This window comes from Serinus canaria, chromosome 12 (assembly GCF_022539315.1).
Source record: "Serinus canaria isolate serCan28SL12 chromosome 12, serCan2020, whole genome shotgun sequence".
Taxonomy (NCBI): Eukaryota; Metazoa; Chordata; class Aves; order Passeriformes; family Fringillidae; genus Serinus; species Serinus canaria.
Window position 1 is genome coordinate 16,821,374 of NC_066326.1, and position 12,500 is coordinate 16,833,873.

Sequence of the window (12,500 nt, forward strand, 5' to 3'; positions counted from 1 at the left end):
GTAAGTTGAGTTACAAATTCTGAGTTAGTCTTTGAGCCAGGCTTCTTCAGTGGGAATGGCATGAATCTTTTTCTTTTCCCCCTGTCATGCTGACAATTCAGGGACAATTTTCTGCCTGTTGATGAGAGTTTCTGAGCCCCTGCACTAATGTAAATTTTTAAAAATGTCTTTTCTTGGTATGTTCCTTTCTAACTGTCTCTGACCATTGGATTGGAAAGTTGTGCTGAACAGCCAGCTTTTGCATTGGAATAATTTAAAAGTAACCTGTGGAGACTTCTTCCTCTTTGTAAATGATGTGAAGCCAGAAATTAGCTCACAGGAAGCTGAGCAATGAGGCCTCACAAGCATTGATCTTCCCTAAGCCCTTCTCTATAAAGCATGTGTCATAATCTCATTTCTCCTATAAAATGCAAAGCCAATATTGGATCACCCTGCTCTCTTAGGCACAGGCTTGGAAAAAAGTCTTCTGGGCTGGTACTGATAAAGCAACCTTTTGTTGTACATATTCTGTCAGGTCTTGCTGCTGTGGAAACTCTCAGGCTTGGACTGCAGCCAGTGCTTTGGAACAGAGAAGGAAGGTGCCCTTTTCTACCAAGGCAGGGTGTATTTGTGGCAAGGTGCAGCAGGAGGATTCAGCAGCTCAGCTCCCTCTTGCTCATCCCCCCCTTCCTACTGGAGAGGAAAGAGTGGTGATGATCCGACCAGGGCTGGCCCTTCTTGCAGCCTTTGCAGTGACACTGATAGCAGTGACAAGGACTGGCAGGTCCCTAGGCAGACTGTGCTCTCCTGCCAGTGTGGTGCATTTCTCCAGTGAGGAAGGGGAAGCCTGGAGAAAAGAGCAGCAAGGGAATTAAATCATATCATCCCTGTTAGGTGCAGTCCTCTGCTGCTCCCCAGCATCTTATCACAGTAGTGCCAGCTTGTCCAGCATCAGGCCAGACAGGAATACAAGCTGGAAGAGGCCATTTGAGCCCCAGCTTGGGTTACCCCTGTCTACAGACAGCTGCATGACAGGTGTTCACAAAATGTTGCAGAATACCTGCTCCATATGTTGCTGAATGTGACAGACCTTCCCTGTTAATGGCTGTGTGCTAAGAGTTGGCTAAAAAAAAAAAAACATAAAAACAGAGACAGGCTACCACTGTAGGGTTGCCAGTGTGAGAAGAGGGGTATTGTCTGTGTCCTGGGTCTGAATCCCTAACAAGGACTCCCAGTACCTCATCCCTCCCAGAAAGCTTGCCATGCCTTATGTGTAGGTGACAGCAGAAGGGCCTTTGCAATTCTTACTAATCTGGCCTCTAAGAAGAAAAAGCCTTGTTTAAGCCCAGATCTAAGCCCTGGTTTTAGTGAGTGGTTTCAGCAGTCCAGCCAGAGTTAAAAGTACATGGCTCAGCCTCTCTTTCTTCAGAAAGAGCTGAAAAGGCTTGGCTTCCGCTCCTTTCTTAGGAAAAGAAGAGGAGAAAATTCTTGGTCTCGCAGGCTGCTGGCAGAAGTGCTGAAGCTTTGTGATCAGTGTGATAGAAGTATGGCACAAGTAGTCTGTCGTGGTTTAACCTCAGCTAGCAGCTCAGCCCCACACAGCTACTCACTCACTTCCCTCCTGGTGGGGCGAGGGAGATAACTGGAAGGGTAAAAGTGACAAAACTCGTGGGTTGGGATAAAGGCAGTTTAACAGGTAAAGCAAAAACTGCAGGCACAAGGGAGGTAAAACAGCCCCACCTCCTATGGGCAGGCAAGTGTTCAGCTGTCCCCAGGAAAGCAGGGATCCATCACAGTAGCAGTGACTTGGAAAAGAAGAGCATCACTCCAGACATCCCCATTTCCTTTGTCTTTCCCCAGCTGTGTATGCTAGACTTGACACCATATGGCCTGGGATATCCCTGGGGCCAGGTGGGTGTTGCCTCCCAGCTTCTTGTGCACCCCAGCTTCTTCACTGGTGGAGCAGTGTCAGAAGCAGAAGAAGCCTTGATTCAGTTAGCCCTGCTCACCAGTAACAAAAACATCTCTGTTATCAACATTGTTTTCAGCATAAATCCAAACCACAGCCCCATACAAGTTATGAAGAAGAAAATTAACTCTCCCAGCTAAAACCTGCAGAGTCTTCCTTCAGATCTTTAGGAGCCAGAAACACGGGCTATGTCTAAGGACTTGTACTAAAAGCTTAATTTTATTTCCCTTTCCCTAGGTTCAGACAAGCTGTATCTTAAGTAGATCAGGCTCTTTCCTTGTGGACACTTAGCAGTTGGTGCATATGTGCCCTGTTGATGAGGAAGAAAGAGGATTGGTGAAGGAAGCTCAGCTCATGACATAGGGTGGAGCATGTGTGGTAGTGGCTTTTGTCCTCTCCAAGCTCTTGTTCACTGCACTTCCTCCCTGTTGCCATTCTCCTCCTCAGCTGGCATTATTGAGCAGCTTTTCCTAAGACTTTTGTTCTGCTTTGGATGCATGTATATAGATTGTGTTCCACTTCCTGGCCTCAATCTGACGAGCCACACTTGTCATGGTAAGAGCAGCCTGTCCAGAAAGGAGTGAGAAGGCTCAGGATTCAAAACTATGTGCTTAAGTAGCTAGGAAAATTTGTAGCTTCCTGTATGTCACCAAAGCCAAATGTTTCTGGTTACCTCCTAAGTGTTGTTGCAGGTTCCTGGAGAGTTGTGTTTCTGCCTAGGTCCCAGGCCTCATCTCCATTTACTGCTGACTAGACAGACATGTTTCAGACCTGTGGGGGAGTCAGCTTTTGTGCTGGGAAGTTGATCTCATAGCACAGTGGGAAACACTTTTTTTTAACTTTCTTAGACTGGATTTTCTTCTCATACCTCATCCAATCCAGCATGAGTAGAAACAACCCTGCTTTTCAGCACAGATGCTTCTGCTTTTCTTTGCTAATGAGTCTAGCTCACCAGGAACCAATTGACCAAATGCTGTAGTTTTCTTGTTTGCTATACTGGTATTTTCTATTCTTGTGCTTTGCTCCTGAGCGCTCTGGGGCTGTTCAGGGAAAGTCCAGCTTGTGTCATGGTGACGCTGAGGTCTGTATTTATCCCTTGCCTGTGGCCTCTCTCCAGAGTCATCAGTAGCCATCTGCCTTAGCCCTGCTATGGCAGGGCCTGGGGCTGGAGTCGGAGGAGCGGCGGTGCTGGGAACGCGGATGTGCAAGCTGCTGAGGGCAGTCAGTGTTCTTGCTGTGTGATTCATCACAATTTAAAGCATTTGTTCTCCTTTTTATTTAAGGAAGTAGCTTCACCAGTGACTTGTGAAACGTTGCCAGTGTTCCTGTACAAGATGGCTTACAGAGAGCAGGGACATCAGCATCGTGTGGTGCTCAGCAGTAATTCTCACAGCCATGGCACTGCAGCTCCCTGCCCTCACCTCTCGTCCTGTGGTGACCTCCAAGGTTCATTTTTCTGTCTCCTTTAAGTTACACCCTCAGAGGAGACATTGCTGTTCTTGTTCTCTGGCGCTGTGAACTGGCAGGAGCATCTCCTTGGGTCTGATGCTGGTCTGGTAAGACTCCTGTGGTATTCAGCTAGGGTTCAGTAATGTTTAAGAGGTCTCTGGCTGGGTCTTCAAGAACCCAGCACTGTTTTTATGAAGGGATATGTTCCCTGCTGGGGAGTGTTGTTTGGTTTTGAGGACAGCGTTTACCCCACTTAATGGGTTAGGAAGAGCAGAGTTATCTTGGATGTCTTATTGAATTTTGTTTGGAAATGTGTTACTACAAGAAAACACATCTTATTGCCAGGAAGTGTTTAAACAATGAGGTATGCAGATCAGACTTGGAGCAGATACACTGACAAAGAGATGTCTAGACATAAATATTGTAGAGCAAATTTTGTTCCAGTACATGAGTCTGTTACTGGGGAGGATAATGAAATATGGGGGGTGGTGTGTCTGCGTAGTCACAGATAACTCTGCTCCTAAACCCCACGCCCCACCTTTCCTGAGTCCAGCTCAGTGGAGACTTTGTCTTTTTAAGAAGAGATCATTCTGTTGGAAGAGGGTGCTAAACTGGCCTGGGTGTTTCACTGCTGCTTGAGCTGCAGTGGTGGTGGTGGAAGATACCAAAGGATCTGCCTAAATGAGCTGGTCTCCCTCAAGCTGTTTCTTGGATTGTGCACTGTGTTCTGCAGTTTAATTGGAAGGACATTGAATTTTATAAGCCAGCTAAAATAGTTGAAACTCATGCCTTTGTTTAACAGACAAAGGATGAGTAATATTTAGGACTTCAAATAGTTTTCTGCTTAATATTCGTTTGAAGTTGCTGGGATTCTTCTGTCTTTGTGGATAGTGTCTATGTTTAGTAGTAACCCTTTACTTTGAGTTAGTTTGATGAAAAACACTAAGCTGGATCTGAGCTCTAAAGTGTCTTTCTCAAGCCCTATGGAAATTGTCCTCTTTACTAATGCCTCCAAAATGCTGCTTGCCACAAAATACTTTTTTCTCACATTCACTTGAACATGGGAAAATTCTGCCTGTTTGACTGTTTCTCTAGAGTGTGTGGATGCATGTGTAGAGCAGTTGTATCTGGCTTTGGACTCTCTCCCCACCTGATGCCCAGCTCCTTCTCTTGTGTCACAGCCTCAGAATGTTTTGGTTTTATGGCTTTCAGTTCCTCCCAGGCAGCCTGCACACCCACAATTTGTCATGTTGGGGTTTCTTGTGGGTGCTGGGATACTTGGCTGTGAGCCCAGGACACTTGATGGCCACAGCCATTTCCCAGCAGCCCTTGGATGACTGCAGTCCTGAGCATCGTGTGCATGTCTCCTGAGTACAACAACTGTCACACAGATAAGTCTTGTATTTCTCTTGTCCTGTGAAGTTTAAACTACAGGAAGGTGTGAAGTTAAGTTTGTCTTCTTTATTGGTTTGGAATAGCTGAAAGCTCTGCTTCAGTCATTGGCAAAATAAAAGAAATTGAATCCAAGAAGAACTGCATCAGGAAGGGGAAACTTCAGTCTGTGAAAGATTTGTCTGGAATCTGTGAAATGCTGACCTCTTGCAGATGGTGGTACCTCACTTGTTCTTGGATATTAACTGTGTTAAACCCAACTAAAACATGTGAGTCCCTGCTGCTGAAATTTCTTCTTGTTGATAAAGCAAATAAGAGGGAGGAGAGAAATCCCCAGCATGTTTTTGTTTATGATTCAGCTTAGACTCTGAGTGAGTTTGGGAGACAGTTTGAGGGATGCCTTGAACAGACTTTGACATGAGTTACTACAGAGAGGGACAATCTGTGTTGTGGGGTTTTCCCCTCCTATTTCCTGGCCCCTGCCTTAAAAGCCAGCTAACTATTCACATTATTCCCCTTGCATTGAACGTGGTGGTGTGGTCATGTAACCACAAAAGGAAATGTTTTCCATGGGATCAGTGAGATGATTGAACTCAAATGTACGTACACTCATACTATCCCAAAAACCCAGTGCGAGGGAGCAAGCAGGAATGAGCAAACAGAGAGAGAGAAGCATTGTCCTGCTGTGGGGATTTTGGGTTAGATCGGGTTAAACACATTATGAAGTATCACCTCCCCTTTTGAATCTCTTGAGCTTCGTCTCTGACATGGCCGAATTGGAGCGGGGCGAAGAGCTCCTGTTCATCCAGAATTCCCCCGGCCTGGCAATGTTGTGTAACTGCAGAGACATCCCGTGGCCAGATGAGGAACAGCCTGAGCTGTGTCCCTTGTTCAGGCCTCCAGGATCCCTCAGTTCTTAAATTACTGCCCTTGGCTGACACTGTGCAAAGAGACTGGAAATTTGGTGCATTTGGAAACTGTGGTCGCCACTTGGTTCTTGTACCAACATTTGGATAACTCATCGTTGGGAGGAAATCCTGTGACATTTTCCCCAGCAGCCTCAGGGGCAGCTGTGATCTAAGCTGGAAAAAGGGCAAGTCATCTCAGAGAATTTGGGCAGCTTTACTTTTCCATCATCCTGTGGCTGTACCAGGCACTCTGCAAACACTAAAAGACCATCTGCTTCTCTAAAGCACTTGTAATCTCATTTGGATTTAGTGGTATATCTTGCTTACCTCTAGAGATCAGGGCCTTGTTGTGCATGTAGGTGCTGTGAAAGCATTAGAAAATTGTCCTGAAAGGCTGAGAGTAATAAAGGAGAGAATCTGAGCAGAATCCATTCAGTTCCAGCACGCAGAGTGACAGAATGACTGTCTTACTCTGCATCTTTAATGTCAGTCCCTGAAGAGAAGTGAGCACTAAAGGAGGAAACAGTGTGACAGTAGCAGGTGAACAGGAATTATTTAGATGTTAAAAATGCAGAGGCATGAGGAGGGGATTTAAGATTTTGGAAGTGTTTGTACCGCCTGTGTCAGTCACCAATACTGATAGGCAGGTGTGGGCTGTCTGCTCCATTGCCATACTAATAAAATGAACAGGGAAGGAAATAATATTTTATAATGATGGAAGGCTTAAAGTAGCTGTATTTACTCCTTTCCCTGTCTTCTGTCAATCCTGTTGGAGGAACTCTGGACCGGACTGCCTCTGAATTAGTGTGTGTTTACCTGTAGGATTAAAGAGGTGGTGAGGAGTGTGCTGGAACAAGCTGGATGTAAACAGAAAACAGAAGAGGATATGGATATAAATAAGTACCATAAACTTCTCCAAGCAAATGAGGAGTGAATGTAAGTGGTCCTTTGCTAACAGGAATCTCTTGCTTTTTCAGATCACTGCAAGGAAGCAAATTGCTGAGATTTCCCTCCTGTGGCTGCCTGACCACTGCTGAGCTACCCCTCCCAGCCCATGTGGCTCTCCCCATGCTCCAAGAGTGCAACGGGTGCCCAACGCAATGTGTGTTTGTCAAACCATGGAAGTGGGCAAGTATGGCAAGAATGCCACTCGCTCTGGAGACCGGGGGGTCCTGCTGGAGCCTTTCATTCACCAGGTGGGCGGGCACAGCAGCATGATGCGCTACGACGACCACACTGTCTGCAAGCCCCTCATCACCCGGGAGCAGCGCTTCTATGAGTCCCTGCCCCCAGAAATGAAGGAGTTCACACCTGAGTACAAAGGTGAGGCCTCTTGGTATTCCAGAATGCAGTTACAGCCTTTAAGAACCTGCCCTTCCATTTTCCTGCCGCTGCTGCTGTCTTGCTGTCTTTTGGGGTCATATTGCTTTTTTTAAACTGCCTTTTGCAGGCTGGCAATTTAAAAGCAGCACTTGGAAGGGAGGAAGTTTGGTTTTTTTGGTAGGCACACTGAGTTGAATGTGCTCCTCTTTCTAGACAGAGAATGTGCAGTGTGACAGTGGTAGTCCAAAGTTTAGGATTATGGATGTGTAACTGAAGCAGTTTTATTACCAAGTTATTGTCAATTACAGCCTTGACCTTGAGCTAATGAAGACAGATCGTAGAATGAGCATTTGCACGTTCCAGTTCCATAATTTATTGCTTCCTTATCCCATCTCTTTTATGGACCCATAGCAGCAAGCTGCTGAAGCAGGAAGTACGGCTTTCCCAGTGCTGAGGTGCGACCTTGTCCCCAGCTGCTTTGAAGGAGTGGAATTTTCCAGTGCCTGTGTCATTGTAGGAGGTTGGCAGCTCAGCTGTGTCTTTGAGAGGCTCGATAGGCTTCCAGCCTTGTGTGTTTGTGTTCAGGATGGTGATGTGGTCAGGTAGGCTTCTGAGGGGCTCAGTGTTCCTGTTCCCTCTGCTGCTGTGTCTCCATGTGGCACTGGGGCTTTACAGACAGCTGGGACAGCCATCTGTTCAGAGTCTTGCCTTTGCATCTGGTTGCAGCCTCACTGTCTCAAAGCAGTGTCAGCTTCCCTCCCCGTGTCTGCACACAGGTTGTCATGGGTGAGGGGAGCAGTCTGCAACAGATGGGTCCTCTCTTAGCCCTCTGGCCATTCTGGGGGCACATGGTGCTCTAGTGTCCCATCAGAAATCCCACTGAAGCCTGTGTAGTTCCTAGAGTCCATATGACGTGAGTTTTTCTTGGGGAGGTGTGTTTAAAACCAATGAAGCTGATAGTCCATATGGACTCTTGTCTTCTTGAGGTCAGGTACTTCCTGGTACCCTAATGGCATGGGATGTGCACGTCCCTCCCAGTGTGAGATTTCATCCTGTGCAGTTTCCTCATAGTCCTAGAAATCTGACTGATCTGGGGGAGAGGAACACTGGGTATGATATTTTCTGTCTGAGCACTTGGATGCTACTTGGATGCTTGTAAGACTTCACAGAGGTATCTTGAGCACATCCAGGCAGCACTTTAGTAGCATTTATGTAGTGACATTCTGGAGTCGTGTTTCAGCCCCCTGAACCTTGTTAACATTGTTTTGTGCTGATAAGGAGAAAAGAAGGACGTGAACAGGATGGCCTGCATCAGCTGGACAGGGCAAGGTTTCCTCATGTTTGTGAGAAATTATTTGATTCAGTGCATCTGTCATTTGAAACTCCTGGCAGCTAGTCAATACTAGTGACAAGATAATGAAACATTTTGTCATTGCACTTCAGGAGATGGGCTGATGGCCTCATTTTCAGGGCTGGGGCAGTAGTCCCAGAAATTAAGATGTCAGCCCTAACTGGAAGTGTCAGCGGTCCTGCTCTGTGGCTGGCCACATACATTCTGAGTCTGTGCTGGGGAAGATCTGTAACTTCCCTTGGACTGTGGTGCTTTCCAGGAGCCTTCAGAAGGTGAAAGTGGACAGGACACATGGTCCTGCTTGCCTGCACTTGGCAGAGGTAGTTATGCTTCTAGAGTCCCCTGTTTTTATTGCTAGGAAGGCCTGGTCCTTTACAGATCCCTTTTTTGTGAGACTGGCTGACTTGTGATAAGAGTGACAGTTACCACCTCAGCCTTAGGGCTCTGTACTTCATTGCTCTGATACTGGAAAGCTCCTTTAGCAGAGAAAGCACAGTCCTGCTTGGCCAGTGATGTTCCTGTCAACAGCAGGAACGCTTCTGCAGGACATCAGTACTTATCCAAACAAACCAGATATTATTTTACATGCTTTGCTCCCCTCAGCATCTTGGCAGACTGTATTGACTCTCTCCAGTTTGACATTTGCTGCAAGACTGAAGGAAGGAAATAAATCACACCCTCAGCCTACCAGCTGCACTTTTGTCCTTATTTCCTGTGGTGGCAGAGCTTCCCCCTCTTTCATTGCTCTGGGCTTGCTTTGCTTCTCTGCGTTTTCCTCTCTCCTGCAGAACATTTGGTTGATAATGGTTGTGCATTCCCTCCTCCAGGAGAACTGATGTGTCGCTTCTTCCTGGCAGGTGTGGTGTCTGTCTGTTTTGAGGGAGACAGTGATGGCTACATTAACCTGGTGGCCTATCCCTATGTGGAGAATGAGGCTCTGGAGCAGGATGATCTGCCAGAGAGGGACCAGCCACGGCGCAAGCACTCGCGCCGGAGCCTTCACAGGTCAAGCAGCGGCACCGAGCACAAGGAGGAGAAGCCTGGCCTGGCCAGTAGCAGCAACGAAAGGTAAAATTTGGAGGGCCCAGTGACAGCACGAATATCGGGGGTTCTTGCTCCCTTACTCCTTTGGATGAGGATGTTCTGCAATTCCTTAAGGTGGTCAGGCCGTTGTGCACTTGCTAGCCCAGCAGATTTTGGCACTGCAGACTGTGTCAGGAGTTTTGCTGGGTTCAAGACCAATTCATCCATATGAAATGCTTCTAGTGCAGGGTAAGTGTTGGCAGTGTATCAGATGTGGAACCAAAGCATACAGAGCAGATTTGAACACTCTTCAGTCCACCTGGTTATTAACCCAGGGGTTTCTTCCCAGGGTGTTTTGAATATGGGTCCTCTACCACCTCAACCCAGCCAGAGCTTCCAAGGAGCAAGTGTTCTTGTTTGCTCTATTGGCAGAGATATTAAATAGACCAGATCCTGGAGCATGGGTCCACAGCCCAGGGTATTGGTGAGGATTTGCTGTTAGAAGATTTGCATTTTGTGCAGCAGGAGAAGGAACAGGAGATGGTTGCATGCCAGGGGAGGATGTGACATTTGTGTGTGAAGAACTGATGGATTCTAACGGGCAGGTTTGTTCTGTCTTTCCACCAGCAGCATCCAGGAAACGAAGAGTCCCAGGGTGGACTTGCACATCCACTCAGATGTTCCATTTCAGATGTTGGATGGGAACAGCGGCCTGAGCTCTGAGAAGATCAGCTATAACCCCTGGAGCCTGCGCTGCCACAAGCAGCAGCTGAGCCGCATGCGGTCAGAGTCCAAGGACCGGAAGATGTACAGTATCCTTTGGGAAGCACAGCTGGGTGTGTCAGACTGCTGCTGCCCTACCCTTACCCATTTGTGCCTCAGGCAGCCAGGCTTGCATTTCCCTTGGCATTTCTGTCCTCAACCACAGTTGAGTTACATGTTCCTTTTAGCTGTTCCTTCCTGCTTCCCATACTGTGACACTAATGAATCATAGAATGGTTTGGATTGGAAGGGGCCCTAAAGATATCAGTCCACCTTCAGGCAGTCTGACTGACTTCTTCATATGGTTGAAGATGGGTTTGTTTTCTGTGCCTTCACAAATGACTCCTTCTGCTTTTGCTGAACTTGCCAGCTTGCAGGGTTATTTTGTTTCACCTGGATTCTGCTTTCCTCACATAGAAACAAGCTTACTTTTAATAGCTGTATTCATCATTTTAAGTGCCTGGGCTTCCTTCTCCAGTTCTCAAGTGTGAGCTTGGAGACACCAGATTTTATTTTTAAATAGCTTGCATCACTTGCAGAGAAGTCATTCTCGGCTGCCCTCTCCTTTTTAAGCACACTTCCTTATTTTTATGAAGTTCCTCTTTCTAAACCAGCACAGTTCTGCTCTTGCATGTTTAATCCAGCTGTGCTCTGGTTGCCATTTCAGGTTTTACATGTTGATCTGTGCCCTGTGGGACTCCTTAGGGCAAACTTTCAGGGTGTTTTTCCCCCTTTTGGAACAAGTTGCTGTACAGAGGGCCTGGGGTGTGTTCTCAGTGCTGTGCCCCAGTGCAGGGGCTTGCCCATTGTGTGCTAGTGACAGAGGGCTCCTGTTACTGTTCTGTTTCCTGGCTTTGTCACCTCCCCAGTTCCCCCCTGTGTGTTGGGCAGTGCTGCTGTTCTGGACAAGCCAACCCTGCCATTACTTGACCCTTGAGTTTTCAGTCTGTGGGCTTTGTATTGTTTATCCATATGGTCAGATGGCTAATTTGATTAGACTTTAAGCTCTCTCTTAATGGATCAGCAATTCCTACTGGCATACTATGTCCTTCCTGACACCAGTGTTTTGCTTTTCAGTTTCCCCTCTGAATTTCCAGTACAACTGCGTGTGACCTTCCTGCTGTTGGCTGTTCCACTTTCTAGGCTGTTTCCTTCTCCCAGCTGTGAAAGTCTGGGTCCACTGTTTGTGTTTTGTCCTTTTCTTCAGCTCACCAAGCTGTTTGTCTTGTCTGTTCTTTGGTTCCTGTTTGTTGTCCAGCCCTATCTCCTGCTGGCCCAGGTCCCTGTCTGTGGTGGCCCTCGGGTGTCTGTGGTGGGTGAGCTCTCCTTGACACATATCCCAGAGTTCCTGTTGCTGGAGAACGTGGTGCATCACTTCAAGCTTCCCTGTGTGCTTGATCTGAAGATGGGGACCAGACAGCATGGAGATGATGCCTCTGAGGAGAAGGCTGCTCGGCAGATGAAGAAGTGTGAACAGAGCACTTCTGCCACCTTGGGTGTGCGTGTGTGTGGGATGCAGGTAGGGATCGCCCAGGCTGCAGATGCTGTACCTTCCTTTTCACAGCTGCATTAAGCCTCCCAGTTAGTCTTTCCTGCTGAGCACTGAGTTTGAACCTCCCTCTGCAGGTAGGTACAGCAGCATTCATGCTATTTTAGTCTTCATTTCTAAGCCTAAAACAAATCAACCTGCTTTCCCTGAGATGACCTCCTTTGTCCAGAGCTCCTTTGTTCACAGACAGTTAGGGGATTTTCTAATAAAATTATTTTTGTGGCTTAGTGTTCAGCCAGAATGGGGATGAAGTGTCTGACATCCCCCATGCTTGGGGATGGAAGTGTCTGACATTTCCTTCTATACTGCACTGATTGTTAAAAAGTTGCTCTGCTGTGCCTGGGCCTGTGCACAAGGGTTTGCTGTTGTGCAATAATTGCTCCTTTCCCCACCTGCTGAAGGAACCAGATCTTGTAAACTCAAATCTCTGCCCACAGACTCTGAAGCAATGAGGGCTCATCATTAATCACTTGCCACGTAATGGCAATAGGTGTCAGCAGCTCCTCCTGCCAGAGGATTGTCTGAGTTGCTGTAAGACTTGGCTTTTTAACTCTTGGGGTCAGTTGGGTCATGCCTTTTTGGGGCACTGGGACTCGTGAGCCCCTTTTGGGTGTCCTGGAAGAGGACTAGTGCTCAGACATCCTGAGTATGCCCCTGGGCAGCACCCATGAGCTGCTCTGGGATGCAGGGAATGGGCAGAGCTGTGTCCTGCTCCCACTCAATCATAATGGGGATAGGATGAGTTCCCTCTGCCCTGTCAGTTCAGGACAGCTCAGGGCTCTCTGCGTGGCCTTA

At 47.4% G+C, this 12,500-nt stretch overlaps 1 protein-coding gene across 4 annotated transcripts in view; it reads left to right on the top strand.

The window, feature by feature from the left end:
* Positions 1-12,500, top strand: part of IP6K1 (inositol hexakisphosphate kinase 1) — a 37,012-nt gene that overhangs the window by 21,941 nt on the left and 2,571 nt on the right. For 3 of the 4 annotated variants that reach the window (XM_009090994.4, XM_018914964.3, XM_050979267.1), the window contains 4 exons: positions 6,675-7,020; positions 9,229-9,439; positions 10,022-10,206; positions 11,500-11,675. In XM_009090994.4, the coding sequence (XP_009089242.1) occupies positions 6,798-7,020; positions 9,229-9,439; positions 10,022-10,206; positions 11,500-11,675 (795 nt within the window). In that variant the 5' untranslated portion in view covers positions 6,675-6,797. The remainder of the gene's footprint in view (positions 1-6,674; positions 7,021-9,228; positions 9,440-10,021; positions 10,207-11,499; positions 11,676-12,500) is intronic. The other variant, XM_009090993.4, reaches the window with a different exon arrangement.